At 41.9% G+C, this 17,693-nt stretch overlaps 1 protein-coding gene across 1 annotated transcript in view; it reads left to right on the top strand.

Annotated features, from left to right (window-relative positions):
- dlp (dally-like) overlaps positions 1-17,684 on the top strand; it is a 108,296-nt gene extending 90,612 nt beyond the window's left edge. The window contains exons 2-8 of the mRNA XM_066745155.1: positions 7,328-7,498; positions 11,697-11,839; positions 12,933-13,181; positions 13,326-13,494; positions 13,621-14,029; positions 14,130-14,299; positions 14,392-17,684. Coding sequence (XP_066601252.1) covers positions 7,328-7,498; positions 11,697-11,839; positions 12,933-13,181; positions 13,326-13,494; positions 13,621-14,029; positions 14,130-14,299; positions 14,392-14,735 — 1,655 coding nt within the window. The 3' untranslated portion in view covers positions 14,736-17,684. The remainder of the gene's footprint in view (positions 1-7,327; positions 7,499-11,696; positions 11,840-12,932; positions 13,182-13,325; positions 13,495-13,620; positions 14,030-14,129; positions 14,300-14,391) is intronic.
- The last annotated feature ends 9 nt before the right edge of the window (positions 17,685-17,693 follow it).

Raw genomic sequence — 17,693 nt, forward strand, 5'->3', positions numbered from 1 at the left:
AAGGAAACATTGTAGGCTCCTCTCTCTCTCTCTCTCTCTCGTGCAACCAAATCAGAGGCCCCTACGACTCGCATAGGGTAATGCAATATAACACGGTGCGGAGGAGGGTGTTTCCTAGCAACCCTCTGTCTTCTCCACCCCTCGTTCCCGGGCCCTGAAACACCCTAAATCCTCTGCACCGACGACGACGACGACGACGATGTCTACGCCAATGCCAATGGCTTTACCGTTGCCCTTCGCCAACTCTCCTCCACCACTTCTATACCTGCGACAGCTCCCATACTAAACTTTCTCACTCGTGTTTTCGCAGGTGCGTGCGTGCATGCTTGCGAGATCATGCAGACCAACTTCAAGTTCCAGCCTTCTCTTCGTGTCAAAACTATTACCTCGAAGAAAATAAATTATTTGTCATTTTGCTGTATTTAGCCTTCTCCCACAAATATCTTCACTGAAATTTTCAGTAGAATAAAGAAATTATCGAGGAGCAACGAAAAAGTAATTACAAGTCGAAGATTTATCGAGGTAGAATATAGAACTTCTTATCTTTAATTGATTATGGGATAATCGTGGTTGGCCGAGACTAAGTCTGGCATGAATTTACAGTAAAATTGGAGTTGTTAAAAGAGTAATTGGTCGATGGATGGGGCAATTTTTGGGATATCGAGCGAGAAGGGGATCGATTTTCTTCCGGGAGAATCGTGGAGCTTGGCGAATGCTTTTCTTTCTCTCTATGTGTGCGTGCATGAGTATTGCACACATACATACGTACGGAGGCCGTAATTCATCGATCTGCGAGCGCGCGTCCTGCCCCGAAGAGTCGAGTCGGGCTTCGCCATTCTCCTCTCCCGATCGTTAATTCCCTTCGACAGTCCGTCTGCTCATAATCCGCCTAAACGCTACACAACACCTAATACCATTGTAACTATTTAACTCTGTATATATAGTTTTACAGAGGCGTGTGTTTTCACAAACTCTTTCCACGAATTCTTTTATCTTTACGACACATAATTTTCTTTATCTTTTTATCGTGTATCGCGTATTGACAAAATGTAATATTCCAGGATTTGTTTGAACCGAGGTGAAAAGTGTTACGCGAATCTTTCTTTTCTAAAGCCTCGCACCATTTTCGCATTTATCACGTGTATAAGCCTGGAGTTTTTGTCAAACGGAGCTTAAGGAACTAAGGGGCTGTTAGGAAAAAAATCCATGCATCGTTTGATACTATATGTATATATATATATATATATATATATATAGGTTTCGAGGCGGGCCTCCTGGGTGTTCTTTTGCACTTTCCATTACGATGATTATTGCGAAGGGTAGTAGCACACACACATACACACACATTTACGCACTCACAGCATCGTGAGTTGGCTCCTCCGGCACATCGTGCCCTTCCACCACCGCGAATTCCCATTAAACATTTACCCACTGCCAAAATCCTTCTCTTCGACTTCCTTGTCCCGGGAATCCCTCGTCTTCTTCTTCAGCTTCTTACAAACGTAACAAAACACTCTCCACCAACTACGATCGATTCTATCAACTCCTAAAAGCTCCAAGCTCGATCGCTTTATTCGCACGTAGCTCCAAGCTTTATTAATAGCAGCTTCGAGTCTTTTGCCTGTATATTTCACGAAGAATCCCTTTTTAGCCAAATCCCTTGCATTTTTGAGCGAGGAAAGAAGTTTCGAAACGTAATATTTAAAAAGGGTATATATATAAACGTCTCGATTCCAGCGAGAATGCTAAATATAAACACGACGAAATTACGACGTTTTAGCCATGTATTAACAGAACGAGCGTTTAATTTGCTATTTTGGTGGAAGAGATTATGCAAAAGTAATTGAATGGGATGAGATCGAGGGAACCGCGTGGTTTTCACCGAGGCGAATCGACTGGAGCGCAAATATTTGGTATTCGCGAAAGGAACTCCTATTAATTTCCGTCCTATATTTTCAATTTCGCGAAGATGCTTTACTTTGCCTCGGCGTAGGGCCCCATTCTCTCTCCGAGACACCGAGGAAACGAGCCACTGCGAGAACAGGTCGATGAAGGACCCCTTTGGGGAATTTCGTCGTGCCTTCTTCTCTTCGTATATATAGCTCAACCTGCACAACTGCTCCTTCATGCCGCCATTTGTATTCCGTCCCACTACAGCAGCTATATACGCGTCTCTTACAGGAATATATTTTACCCGTATAACCATAATTTAACATTAAAATACAGCCGTTCTGACCACAGGCCGAAAATACCTGGCGATTGTTCTGTTTACAGCACCCCCCTCCCTCCCCTCCCCCCAAAACTCTTTTTATTCCCCGTTTAAAGTTCAAACATCTCAGTTTCAACAAAGCGATAAAATTGTTTCACGAAACATGTTTCGTATTTTTTATTTCACGAGCCATACACAATTATGCAATTAACGAGTCATTATTGCTGAAATAAAACTGGGATTTTTCTGTGACGCACACGGGGTTGTATATTGCACCGTCGGCGCGTTTAACGAAAGGCTTTATCGCGTTTCGCCGAAAAGAGCAGGATTTTTGGGAGTTTTTCATTCGTACTTTTATTCAGTCGTGCATGATTGATTGTTTTACGCAGTCATATATATGTCTAAGTGGAGTTTCCGTCGAACGATTGTTCACACGTGGAAGATACAGTCCGATGCAAATCCCGGTGTTTCTCGAGCGTTAAAAACGAGTTTAGCATTCACGAGGAAACACTGGCTCGTACCATCAAGCGCCTATTCGTTAGGCAGGATGAAAGTAATTATATTTTAAATACGCTATCGCTCGCACTTTACGCGAACTTCGTATACGCGTGCCCCGTTTGCGCACGCTGCTCGCTCATGCGACTAACCAGTTAAACACACTTTCTCGCATCGTCGAAGGGGTGTGTGTGTGTGCTGATTTTTTCGTTCCATACTCTCGCACGTTAATATTACTTTCTATACTCCTTGATTTTCTTGCGAGCAGAAACGCGAACGTGTGTAAAGAATTGGCAGAAAAAATGATACGCGTATCGCAATTCGGATTGCGCACGATGGGGTGAAAATGGAGAGGAGGGTGGATCGATGCGTTGCGGGCCCTTTGAGTACAAACAGATGGGATAGCAACGAAGCGACGAAAATTCGAGAATTCGTTCGATTGGCCGGGTCCATGCCTTTCGATCAGCGGGAAATCTAATCTGTTTCGCAATTTGCCTTTCCATCCTTGAAAATTGTCACATCCACGCGTCGTCCATGCACCATCCAAGGGCGTTTTCTAATCCAATCGCAGACTTTTTCCAGCGACGTGGAAATCGGTGACCTTCGCGCAGAGTCCAAAGAATTTTTCCCGTTTAAATTTTCCAACTCCACCCCCCCCCCCCCACCCCCTCTCCACAATCAAATTATATTCCACTCGTTCCGAGATAAAGCTTAACGAGCTGCTTTCGATATACAACAAACAACCCCGTCCCCTGTATACCATTGAATTTCTCAATTCCATTCCGCAATTGCTTTCCAATTATTGCCGAGCGATAATGACGCGTTTTAGCCCGCTGTTCGTTATTTATGGGATAGAGTCAAGGTAAACAACTGAGTAATCGATGCTGATCACGTGACGCAGTGGCGAAGAATAACCTTTATTTAAAAGCTCGCTTCGATCAACTTCCACTCGGCTAGCTGGAACTTTGCGTTTCAGGAGCGTAAGGACCAAAGCGTTGGGGTATTTAAAGCGGATTATCCATGCATTGGAAATATAAGAGCTTTTATGCTTCGAATTGTGAAAGAAGAAAGAGTGCAGGATATTGCGCGATAAAACAGTAAATTGTCAAAGTGTGTTGCAATATTTTAAGAACGTTAAAACGTTTCACTTACTCGAGTTTTCTTCAAGTTTATTTTTAACATCTGTCAATCTGGTCGTTCGCAAGGAGGAAGAGGTTTGTTAAAGATTCCGGAAGAAGGACGAAAGGGAATATATGGTAGGACGAAGCTTGTCCCGGAAGTACGTCGAAACGGAAATCCCGGCGTCTCAACGACGACAGCGTCGCGACGATGCTGAAGAAACGCTCCACTGTTGAATCACGTACCACATCTCCTATGATGAGGCTGCTTTCCTCCTCTCGTACACTCACATAAAATTTATCATGCGTGTGTTGGCTCCTACAAGAACCTTTTAATGGCAAATATTTTTCATACACCCGACGAATCTTCAACAATTGCTCCCGCAGATACTCTTCAAGATTTATCGACCATTTCGTTGTTCTTTAAGTGGACCTCGTATATCTCCAAGACAGTGCTATAAAAAAATGTTCTACTGTACATTTCTAGTATGAAATACCGCTAGCAATTGCCTCGTGAAATTGATCCAATATCGCCCACTGTAATACCGTTCGTAAATCCAGTGAGATTTTTCCATATAGATAAAGTATATTGCTGTATACTTAACGCGGTTTAAAGGGAAGAAATTGCACCGCTTGGCACAATCCACTCGAAGCGCAGGGCTGCAGCGTAAGAGACTGCGACCGACGAGTAGCAACCAACATTAATTACCAAAGGAGTAACTCGGTGATCTCGTATTAAATGGCAGCGTGTAATTGCAATTTTCCCAGCCTTCCACGGAAAAATTGTATTACTTTTCTCGTTAATTCTTCTTCTTGCCTGGGAGAGAGACGTCGGGAAAGGGAAACTTGAGAGCCGCACTGGCAATCCCCTGGAGATGAATCAGGATCACTTTTACGGCGTGTTTCAAACTTCCCAATCAACGGAAGAGCGGAATGAGAGTTCGACCCGCTGAGTTTGCCAAAGAGATGCAAAATTGGCTAGACCGATTAGGTTCGACATTTATTATTTTGGCTGATTAAAGGAATAATCAATCTTTCGACAAACTTTGTCCAGTTCTTTTTCGATCCAATATTGATGTTTGTTATCAGTGTGTTGTTTATCCAGCTCTGTACACACACGCGCGACGTACTAATGGTGGAAACTTAGGGATGAAAGGTAATTTCTTGGAAAACTCTACCAAAGTCTGACCAAATTCGTACGAGGGTTCCTAATCGTTGCGATACACCAAGAAATCTTTTCTTCTAGATATACCAAATTCAATTCCTATCCATCTTATGCACTTCCCAAAGAAGGAAAAAACTTGTTGCAACCACCACGAAACAGTAACGCGATACTCGCATCAATACTAATAAAGCAGAGTTTGAATTCTGATAAAATCATAATGGCACAACCACGCGTATAACGTATACTCGCGAAATGATTCAGCCCCGAGAGGAAATTTGAACGGATCGTTTGAGACGAGTCAGAGCTATGATTAATACTCGTTCAATGGCGGTTGAAACGATGATCTTGCGAGGTAAAAATGGTGGAAGAACAGGGGGGGGGGGGTGAGTTTCGCGCAGTTTGATATTTCCTTTTGCAGAAGCAACAATGCTATTGGATCGTTGGCAAGAAACTCGCCTGCTCCTCGCGCAGCTTTCCCTCCGAGGTTTTCTGTATCGCAGCTCTCCTCCGTGCACAGCAGCCATACCAGAGATAAATTCGACGTGTTTCGCCATGCTCGATTAACTGCTTTCTTCGAGCGAGTAATAAACACGCTGCTTTATCCACTCCTGTCCTGCAAATAGATACAGGAACATGCAGCGGGCTCTATTCCTCGCGCCTCGTCGGATAACTTATCGATGTTAACGACCATATCTATTAGTCGCGCAAATACGAATAGGGACGAGGCAACTTTAATCGGCTATTACGGCTACTATTTATAGTCTACCGAGTAATCACTGTTTATTATTCGACTCTCCCTCAAAATCCCCTGCCTTTCTCGTCTTATCAAATGCTCGTTCCATTTAATACTGTGTTATTTTTTTCCTTTCCTCGATATAGCAAAAATGTGTCCCAGTTGGAATTGTTAAAACTGTATATATATATGTTTGTTTTGCAACTGTAAAGGATATCGATTTTTCAGTGAAAATGGAAAATTATTTTTTATGTAAAAGGTGTTTTGTGGAAAGTTTATGTTTTTTTAGTTGGGAAGATAAAAAGAATTTTATATACTTTCTTGGTCCGGGTCGCTTTGAGTAAATACACCCTGCATACGACGAGAGTAATATGGTATTTTCCAGTATTGCGTGGGAAGTGAAAAAATTTCATTCGGGAACGATCGAATATTCGAGAGATTTTCTATCCAATCGAGTCGGCCCCTAAATCTCGGAGGAAAGGAACGAGCAAGCAGGCATCTTTGGATTTTCGTGCTGGGTGTTTCTTACTTCTTGAAAGCAAGTTACGTTTACGGAGCTCTGCAAGTATATAGGGATTGCGTCTCACGCAAAGTATTTCTTCTTTAAACACTCCCGCGATGCTTGGGATAAACTTAAGGCTGGCCTCCTCGCTACTCGCACGTTCCAACTTTTTCCACCCGCTAGAATCGCTTTACTGATTTATCGACCGTACATCAAAATCCCCTCAAATTTGCAGCCTAAGAAAGAATTTATATCGATCAAATAAGATTATAGTTTTTTATTCCGTGGATCTCCATTTAAACTCGTTTTTGCTCCAGTTTCAGATCAAAGTATATATATATATATATATATGTACAGGAGTTTTGTTGAGAATTCTTTATTCAGGGTGGCAACACATTGACGGATTTTTTCTGAAAGCAAACAAAATTTATCCACAGTACTGATTATTTTGGTACTCTGTACCTTATTCTCCTTCCACTCTTCAAGGTTCCTTCTTGCGTATCGAGCAAACGATTCCCCGAACGGCGATCTTGAAAATTCATTCTACACCGGAATTCTTTCCATCGGATAGGATTCGACTTCCTACCATGCAGTACTGTCCTCTGAAACAAATTTATAGAAAATCAAAGAAAGATCACGAAAATGAGGTTGTTCTTATAAGTTTCATGCTGAATATTTTTGGTTAAATTTTAAGAATGTTTTGAGTTTTTACAGTTGTTAAAATTTATGTGGTGGCATATTAGGTGAATATTAATTCTTGCAGCCACTCGATAGGCAGATTTACAAATGATCAGTTTGCATGGAAGAGTTATATTCTCACTGGAATAGATTGCAAAAAAATCTTGCATCGATTATAACAAAACAGTTCACGAGTGATAAATTAAAATGGAATAACGAATTACTTCTAAAATCAAAGGTCACTGACCTTCCGCAAACCGTTTGACCTTTGAAGAGGAAATACTATTCATTGCCTGCAATAGTTATAATTATCATTCGTCCGTATACTCGTTCAGTGTTGAGTATATATAGATATAGAAGTTATAGATTAAAAGATATGAGATATTAACGATGCAATGCGAATAACATTTTTTTCTTATGATTTCAGCGAAAGAATTGAAAACATGTGGTGGTATCAGCAGTGGTGGGGAAGTGTGCTGCTCGGCAGATATGGAATCGACGCTTCAAGCAAGGGCGCGGGATAAACACGAAAAAGCAACCAAAGACACGCTTCAACGGCTGCACCAGCTTCTTGCAACGAGAAGGGACAAATTTCACAGTAAGTATATATATAAGTATAATATTTACCGAAGCTCTTATTTTAGCTACGTCACCCGCAAGATATAATGCCAGTTGTGCAGACTCGATGAAAAAAGCCTTAATTTCAACCCCCACCCCCTACACCCTTCTACTAAAAAAATAAGAATTGACACAGTCAAGCAAAGTCACTTATTACTCGCGTAATTATCTATAAGTCAGGAGTTTCGCGCACAAATCTATATCAAACTCTACCACCCAACTAAATATAAATACAAGAGAACGGAAAAAGCGGTGATTGAAGTGCTTTGAAGGAACAAGGGAAGCTCCGTGAAAAGAGGGTGGTGAAAATAAATTCGAGCTTGGTCGAGTCGTCGCAGGACTGGGGGCTTCGAGAACGATTGGAAAATCGACGATGGGAGCTGTCTCGTTGATTCAAAAGAGTAGCCGGGAGGGATTCGAGTAGTTTAATCGGCCGGACGTCACTCAAGTCAAAAGGACTCGTTAAAGAGTCCTCGAACGGTGTGAATTGGGTTCGAGTGCGCGAGCATTCTTCTCCCGCACTCGAAAGACAATACTCGATCGAACATCGCGTCGCGAGTGTGTCTGTGCGCGTGTGTGTGCAGCAGTCCACGTTACACTCTGCAGACTGTTCGCCACCGTCGCGCGCGCAGAGGGTTGAAACGCGATTCGCAGCAACGCCGCCGCGTTCTCGTTGCTTTCCTCGATAAAAGTGGATGTGACGACCAAGCACTCCTCTTCATTTTACCCCCCCCCCCCCCCATCTCCTCCTCCAGGAGGGAGCACGCAAGAGGCTTCTTTTTTTAATTAAGGAGGACCCTCGCTTGCCGCGTTCGCAGAGGGCGCGATCGGGACCGGAGTGCCCTTTCTCCAAAGCCCACTTACGCATGCCTCTTCTCTTTGCCCTTAACCCTCGCACCTCTCGGAACAACAGTTTTTACCACGACACAAAGGATTTCCACATTTTTAATTAATCATTCTGGGGATTTGTATGTGTTTCCTCTCAACGATTCGGTTCAATCACCCTTTGACCCGTTACACTCGGTATACATAGACGTTATACTGTTGTTGGATCACGAAAACTGAGCGATGGACCAGAGGAAATCAGGGGTTTTTTCCAGGCGGTGCACGATGGGTTTTCCACGGTGAGCACGAGTCAGTGTTATTCGAGCCGGACGTGAGAAGATCCGGAAGAGCATATTCGGCCGGATGAAACAGCAATTTCGCTAATCTTTTAATCCTTACGCTCACTGGCAGCGTGTAATCCTGGCTGATCTGTGCCGGGGAATCGAGAGTAGCTCGCATAAGCGACCCCGCTGAGATACCCACCCCCCACCCCCTTATTTCATCCAATTCGTGTAGGTTCCTACCGTTATCTTTCGTCCAAGCACTCCCAACTAAACTAAACGATGCTTCCCCACTCGTACTTCTGTCCTCCCTGCCTAATAAACGTTCTCTTCATCCTTGCACACGTTTGTAATCGTCGGACAAAAATCACACGAGTTTATTCGTGACTCTTCGTGATAATACCAAACTTGAAGAGAATGCTGATGAAATTGATTCTCGTTTGATCGATGGGCTATTCTATGTATATATATATATGTGTGTGTGTGTGAAATAAGAAGACATTCGAATCGAGTTAAACTATATAAGAGTCGTTTAAGTTTAACCAAGAGAAGTATACGACTCGTTTGTGTGAGCAGCCTGCACTTGCATATATACCCATACTTATTTACCCATAAGTTATACGTGTACGCCTGTGGTGTCGGTAGATTCTCGATAAGGAAGTGCGAGTTAACAGCCGGCCATCGTCTAAGAATGCTGCAGTAATTTGTGGCCGTAAACGTGGCAGGTATAATGTTAACAAACTGTTCTAGGCTATATATATATATATATATATATGTGCCTTCAGTCCCGTTAACAGTGCTGATTAGAGAAAGACGAGGACAACGCGGAGTACGCGACTGCTCCGCAGCCCTCCGAAAACGCCAAGTCCTTCCTTCATTTTCCACCCTTCTGAATTAACGCAAGGAAGCCAGGCTCCGACAAGAATCGATCGTCGATAATATTCGCCAGCCTGCCTTCAAATTTATTCACCCACCCAACCAATTGACGAACGTCTTTATCAAGTTTTGCTGGGACCAGTAGCATAAAAATTTATTTTTGTTAAAAATGATCGCACGGTGTTTTTAATTCCCCTTTTTTCTTACGCCCATCGTGTGTTTATATGGAGGAGAATTGAAGTGTTCTCCATTCGAGAAGACGAGGCAGCTTTCGTGTCGTCCTATGTAAGAAGAGTAGTATGCCCTCTCTAATAGCAAAGTCTAGAACGCCCTACTCTCTCTCTCTCTCTCTCTCTCTCTGTCTCTCTAAACTTCTATCGTGCAAAGTGGTGGTTAGAGTGGGTGTACGCAGCTTAAGCACAGCTTGGTATACCATCTCAAAGGATCCCGTGGCTGAGAAGGAGGAAAGCAAAAGATTGAACCTCTATTTGGGATCGTTAACGATGTAATGTGCTACCTTGGAGTAATTATCTTAATTAAGGTCGTCTGTCGTCTCAAATGTCAAATTTGTCCATTTTTAGACTCGTTTTTCATTTTTATTTTCCCATTTGAATCGTTGTTTATGCAAAGTCGAGAATCGACTTTATCGAGATTATTCGAATTCGTATATATCAGTCGTGACGACTGTTGGTCGTGATAGGAATTAATTGTTCAGAGGATGATAAAAAATTTTTAAGATATATATATATATATATATCGATATTAAATGGCTAAAGTCTGGTTTTCTTCCGCAGTGGACGAATGCAATCGAGGTATTAAATCGACGATATATCGCGATACCAACGCCTTTTTATCGATACGATTCCTCCAATCTCACGAGCCTCGTTGAAATCTTTTTATTATTCGACCCTTTTTTTTACGAACCACCAGCCCGTGTACCCCTATCCACCACGGACAACAATTTGGAAAATTTGTGCAAAAAATTCAAGGGCGAATATTTGGCAAGAGTTCCCAGACAATAATATCGGTTACTAAATACCTATAGCGTTTCTATCTCGTAATTTTTATTGGAAAAATTGAAGGGTCAAACTTTTCAGGCAAAATTCCAGTGTAAAATATGGAAAATCGATAGGGGACGAACAGTCGGTGAATTCAGTAGAGTACCGCAGAAATGCGGTACTCTGCTGCAGGATTTCCATGCGAGGCAAATTATTTTCCTTTAAAAGCTTCGTAAAGGCTGTATATGATAGAGATGCAGCGTCCTAAACGACGTTTCTTCCGATTCAAGTTGAATGATTATTTTTGCATAACGTCATTTTATAATTAGAGAACCAAATGTTGATGGCAGATTATTTCAAGAGGTCCCTGAATTTTCTCGATACCATCACAACACACATATACACACAAAAGGCCTAAATTTTCAAAAGTCCCAAAATTACGAGAAAATTAATCATGATCGTCGACGAGATCGCGTTTCTTGTATAGTAAATTGAAATTTTCCAGAAAACTGGCTAAAGGGAATCTGATTAAAGGCAGGAGTGGTTGAGGAGGAAGTCGTGTCGTGCCGGTGGAAGGGTAACTGCGTTTCGTCTTGTGGCGTGAAATGGAAATTAGTCGGGATGTTGAAGGTATAAAGCTCGGTGAGATTTTGAATTAAAAGCCGCGCCGTGCGCGATTAAGTTTCAGCGACATTTAAGGGGGTTTCCCTCTTCACGCGTTTTTCGCGCTCTCGAGTCGTCTTCGTAGTCGCCAAGCTGGGATTCGTTGTGTGGTGTGCGACAAGTAGCCAGGACTAGAAAGAGAGAGAGAGAGAGAGAGAGAGAGAGAGAGAGAGAGAGAGAGAGAGAGAGAGAAAATGGTCGTTGAAAGGAATTTTAATCACATTCTTCCTGATGGCTCGAGTGACGACGTGAAAGTCCCCAAAGAGATTACCTAAAACCCTGTAAAATGCCTGCCATTGCTACTGACCTTTGACCTTTCATCTCCCATTTCTATTCCATCTAATTATCACGTATACGCAATGCTCTTGATTCTTATGATATTATTTATCAATAAAAAATAACACTCCTTTCTTTTTCTACAATCACCAAAAGCAAATTATTCTATTCGACATTATTTAATACTGTATTTAGTTTTAAAATACGAATCCTGTACTCTGTTCCTTTGTACTCAAGATTGACGTTTTACTTTTCTCAGATTTCTTCATGGAACTTCTGGCAGGTAGCAAACGAGGCTTTCACGAAATGTTCAAGAAAACCTACGGCATTCTGTACGAGCGCAACGCATACGTCTTCTCGGAATTGTTCAAAGAGCTGGACAATTATTACAACAAGGGAACGGTGAGACTCTTGGTTTATTTGCATGGCGTAGGTCTGGCGACAACACCGTTACCCCATTATAACGCCATAAATTGAATTCGTGCATTAATCTACGGGCGATTTTACGCTTTAATAACTTTCCACCCCGAGCGATTTCAAATTTAACGAAGACCCGTGCAAATTGAGATCCAGTCGAGGATGGCAGCTGTGCCGAAGCATTATGCGTTATATTTATGGCGTTCCCTGCGAGATTCGTAGCATAAATTATTTAAACTCTATTGGCATTAATTAAATGGATTTATTGAGATCGAGCTGGTATGCATGCAATCGTGACGCATGAAAATTTATAGCACCGCAAATAGGAAAAGCTTCCCTCCGGACATTACTCATTCAAGGAACACCTTGACTTACCACTATTTTCAATTTACATTTTTATCGCAGCATCAAACGATTTTTGTTCGTGACCCGCTGCACTTACAGCCAGAATCATGCAACTGCAACTGCAACCTCTATAAACGTGCCAGTAAATCAAATTTCGCGACGTTAAGAAGGACGCGCGCGACGGCCTCGATTTTCAAAGGCAAACTTTGCTTTTCCTAACGCTCTTCCTATCCCCCCCAACCTTTATTCTTTACCCCGTCAATTTTTATATGTTTGTTCATGGAGAAGAAAATCGATAGAACTCACGGTGACGATTTTAAATAATTGCTGCGAAAATATAATGATCGATAGATAAATATGTACAGTCGGGGAAGCTATGTATTATTGTGCGATAGACGAGAGTACAGGGTTATTATGTCGTTATTTCGACGTGTTTGTTTTCAGTTACACGTAGTTTTTTTAACGAATCGAGCTTTGAAATTCTCCCGCCCTTTGTCATCGAACGAGGAACGGTTCGCAAACGAAAATCAACAGCTAACCACGCGCGCCGGACCGATCGAGTGTATACAGTTCTACCGGTGCGTTTGATGTAGCGAAACGGTCGGAAGAAAATATTCCAAATAAGCAAAAACATGTATATAATAGTAGTTTGCTGGAAAAGAGAGACGAATCTTTTCGTGAAAACTTATATATATATATATATATATATACTAATGAGAAACGAAAATTTCAGGTTGACCTCGACGAAGCCATGGACAATTTCTTCAACACGCTTTATCAGAAAATGTTTACGGTGCTTAATAGCCAGTACGCCTTTGACGATAAATATCTGGAATGCGTGGGCAATCACATGAAAGAGATGAGGCCGTTCGGTGATGTACCGCAAAAGCTCGGTGTTCAGATCAAGAGATCCTTTGTAGCGACCAGAGCTTTCAGTCAAGCTTTGACAGTGGCTGCCGAGGTCCTGAAGAACATGCAAACGGTGAGTAAATAAACTATATATAGTAGTACCGTGCGATATAGGACTTTGACACTTCCGTTGGTACGATCCGTTTGTGAATCGAATCTGCTGCAGTATATATGTATAGTATACTGTTATAACTCTTCTTGGGCCTTCTTCTTGCAGCTAAAGTCTTCGAAGGAGTGCGCAGCGGCTCTAACTAGGATGACAGCTTGTCCATCTTGCAGTGGCATTCCTGGTAACGTACTAGCGTGCGGTGATATGTGTACCAATGTGATGAAGGGCTGCTTGGCTCAGTACGCAGCCCTCGACGCTGAATGGAACCATTTTGTTGGTAAGAGAATATTTTCTTTGGTACACACGCCTAAGAGGAAAATTACTCCTCCCATAATTATACATAGTTAATATCACCAGGAGGAAGTGGAGCGTGTAATTAAGCGAGACCCGACTATTTTTACAGAGGCTGTTGACAAAGTGGCGGATCGATTGTTGGGACCATTCAACATCGAGATGCTGGTGCGACCGATAAATCTGAAGATTTCCGAAGCGATTATGAATTTCCAAGAGAACAGCCACGACGTGTCGCAGCGAGTGTTCACCGGATGCGGCAAGCCAGTGTTGGGTAGACGTAGAAGGCGACGAGACAATCGGGAGCTCGATCTGGAATCGTTGACCTTCGAGCAGGATACGCTAACGGACGATCGTTCATCGACAGCGGCTAGACTGGACGCGCTTGTTAAAGAAATCAGACAGAAGGTCAGAGACTCGAGACAATTTTGGATCTACTTGCCGTATCAGTTGTGCACCGACGGCCTTGCAGTGCCCCCCAGCAACACCAAACAATGTTGGAACGGCACGCACGTTGATAAGTGAGTAGACTCGAGGAGCCCCAAGTGTCTAAATTGCTGCAGTTTCCGTTTTTAAATTCCTCTCCGACACATCGTGCTATACTCTCCATCTCCTCCACAGATACATATACCCAGTGTCGTCGGACGGCGAAGCACAGACGCTCAATCCGGAAATCCGAGGCAGTGGTCAGAGACCGACGATCGTCAGGGACCAGATATTTTCCTTGACTACGATAACGAATAGGCTGAGATCGGCCTATAACGGACAGGACGTTGATTGGATCGATACCGGTAGGATATTTTTTAGGCAGCAATGTTCAAAGCTGTAACTATAGATTTAGCATTGTAGATCGAGGTTGTTACATCCGGTTGTTAATTTGCAGAGGACACCTGGTACGGTTCTGGTAGCGGATCAGGCGAGGGTACGGACCAGGACCCGATAACCGACGACGAGGACGGGTTCAGCGAAGAGGGTTCCGGTTACGAGGCTCCTCCAGTGGTACCGGAAGTGCCGAAGCAGCAGCCACCAGCGGTGGTGCGCGAGGAAGTCGTGCCACCTCGAGTTGACATCGAACCGAAGACTTCGGGGACGAACAAAACGAGCACCGTGACCGCAGACAGCGGGGTGGGCAGCACGCACAGGATGTCCCTCCCGAGGGCCCTCACGACGTACCTCTTCCCGATAGTCGTCATGTGGTTCGGTGGCTGCCTCACCGAGTGGCTGTGATCTCGTGGTCCCTGCGACCAGTGCACTACAGTGTAAATATTTCTCTCTTCGCTAGGACAGCCTTTCCTACTCGGGCTAACCGATCCTCGAACGTCGTCGTATCGATTTTTTTTTTACGAGTGACGTCACGAGGGACCGGATGGCGGATCGATGGAATTACGGTGGACGAAAGAATCGCCTCTCATGGAAAATTCACTGAAAAGTGGCGCGACGCAGTCTAGGAAATAATTGGAAGCGAGCCAGCGAGATCGTTCACAAACCGAATATACGTAAGACGAAAAGTACTGACAATGAGTATACGAGGTGGAGAGGAGGGACTGAGTATTTATTAGGAACTTGTCGTGTAGTTTCGTTGACTGATGCATTTGCGTGACGAGTAGTTAAGGAAATAAACGACGGAGCACTGAAAGAGTCGTTGTAAAATAGATAGCGTTTTGGCAACAAAGAATACAATCACCGAACTGTCAAGATGGAATCTTAGTCGGTGTCGTAAAATAGAATTTCTTATTTCTTTGTGTTACAAAGTGTAAATAGAATGAATGGTGGACGATGATATTTAATCTAACAAAATTCAGAGTCTTGTCAAACTGTTTCAGTGGTGACTTTTATTTTATTTTATTAGTTAACTCTGTCTCTATGTGTTCTCGTTAAGGGCCCAATCTGGGAAAATTGTGCTGGATCGGATCGATGCTTTTATTTCATGCTGCGACGTTTAGATTAATTGAATCGTCCATTATCTCACTAGTACGTTCTTATAATGAATATATATTATGTACGTTGAATATCCGATTGAGTGTCAAAGTGTGGCGTCGGAATACAGTCCAAGTGTGCTCCTGTGATACAATCAAAATAATAAAACGAGCGTTATTGGCTGTTGTACGGCTCCGCGCCCTCGTAACTTCTTGCTCGATTTACTGGCGAGAATAGACAGAGACATTTTACAAATCTAGTGAAATATTAAATTTAATATTATAAATAATTATTATTTGTATAATTATTATTATTATTATTATTATTATATAAAAAGAAATTAATATAAAATTATACGTAGCGTTCGAAATACTTCACGGCGAACGTACGTGCTGCATATATATATAGATTTGTAAGAATGAAACATTTGTCGAGAAAAATTTATAAATTTAAAGTATGTGCGTGTGTCGATGGTACTAAAAAGTGACTGCCAACGCGAAACGTCACCGATGAGCGCGTCGCAGTAATCATCTTTTCTCCTAACATCCAGAGATTTACCTTATAAAAAAAAAATATTATCGTAGTACGGTAACAGGGAACAGGGTGTGTGCTCCGAAATACTGATAAATAATAAAGAGAAAAACATTGTGGAAGAACAGGTTTTCGCAACAAGTTTAAGCAATTATTGCGCAGGATCGCTATAATCGAGCATTCTTCGTAACTGATGTACTCGTCCATAAATATTTTCCTGTAAATGTGCAACCATTGAAAAGTATGCGAGAAACATTCCATCGAGCTCCGAGCGTCGATTTTCTTTTATCCGCGAAGAAACAGCTGTATGATCGAATCACTCAAAAATGATGGAGGATAGGGATACAGAAAGAGTTAGGCCAGTGAATATAATAGTGGTAAATGTGACAGGTAGAATTTCGTGTACATTCACCGATATGAATATAGCATAGTTTCAATTTTTATAAATTATCTTACACGGTACCCCGTACCTTAAATGAGCAAAATTTTCATTTGTGTAACGATCAACATATACACTAAAAAAAGAGACGCACATACACACAGAAATTATACGACACAAATTATAGTATTACGTTTGATGTAAAATTGGATAGCGCAGCTCGTTCGAAACTATTTTGATCCAAATATACATATTTGTACATACGTACGTATACTTTTAATTAATTATAAATTATAACTAAAGTTTATACGCTGATATCGCGAGCAAGCGAGAGCGTTCGCTGTGAAGATGACGAGATGTAAAGTTTTCAAAGTGCCCCAGTACGAGTAAACAAAGTAGATTTATACAGATATGTGGTGGTAAAAATGTTATAATGTGACTGAGAGCGATGTGTGAATGTTGCGCGTGCAATTTTGATGATAATCATTTTCTTTCCAGAGCAGGCTGGGATATGCGTGCGCGCCTCTTCTCGAGCTTTCATGCCATAGTCCAAGAGGAGCTCGATTAGAAGTAGCTTTATAAATATCTTAATTACTACTCGCGACGTGCCACGCATATCCGGCACGCTTATTGAAAAACTACTCTATTGAATTAAACTATACTTCGCTATAATTATCTATTTTATGTGTATACATCTTATGTATAGCTCCTTTACGTTAACAAAACCTTTACATTATACCGTGCACGAACAATTCTTGACTTTTAACTGGGTTTTTATCTGGAGATTCTCTATCACTTTGATTAGGAAAATTTTATCGATGGAATTATATTTATATATATACATATTCGTAAAAATTGATAAGCCGATGATTTAACAGTCATATTGATTATATTCCGTGCGTAATGCATTTATTTTACAATACTGCCTGACATATACGCTGTGATAAAAATCCAGTGGGACTTAGTCGTGGCGCCGCTGAGTGAGTCTATGTAAAGAAAAACCGGTCCAATTTTAAGTCTTAAAGATAGATCGTTCAATTTTTAAGAGCCATTCTTTAAATTCCGAATTATTCTAATGATACGACGAATGGAAATAGGTATGTGCCATATGCAATGTGGCTTTAACTCGAACGTTTTTAGCACGCCATGATATACATATTTGTGAATCAAAGCATTAGTTACTCTCACATACTAACAGAACTAAGAAAGCATATTGTGAATCTACGAGAAGCGACCAATCTCTACCGCAACAATATTCTACAGTGTGCTAGTATCTGTATGAAATTTTATTTAACGAACAATTGTATGAAATAAATTAAAACACATTTAAAGTTTAACTTCTCAGTTTTATTCGTTAT

Source organism: Prorops nasuta, unplaced genomic scaffold (genome assembly GCF_024137725.1).
Source record: "Prorops nasuta isolate Cenicafe-Biocafe unplaced genomic scaffold, Cenicafe_Pnas_1.2 PNAS00059, whole genome shotgun sequence".
NCBI classification, from domain to species: Eukaryota; Metazoa; Arthropoda; class Insecta; order Hymenoptera; family Bethylidae; genus Prorops; species Prorops nasuta.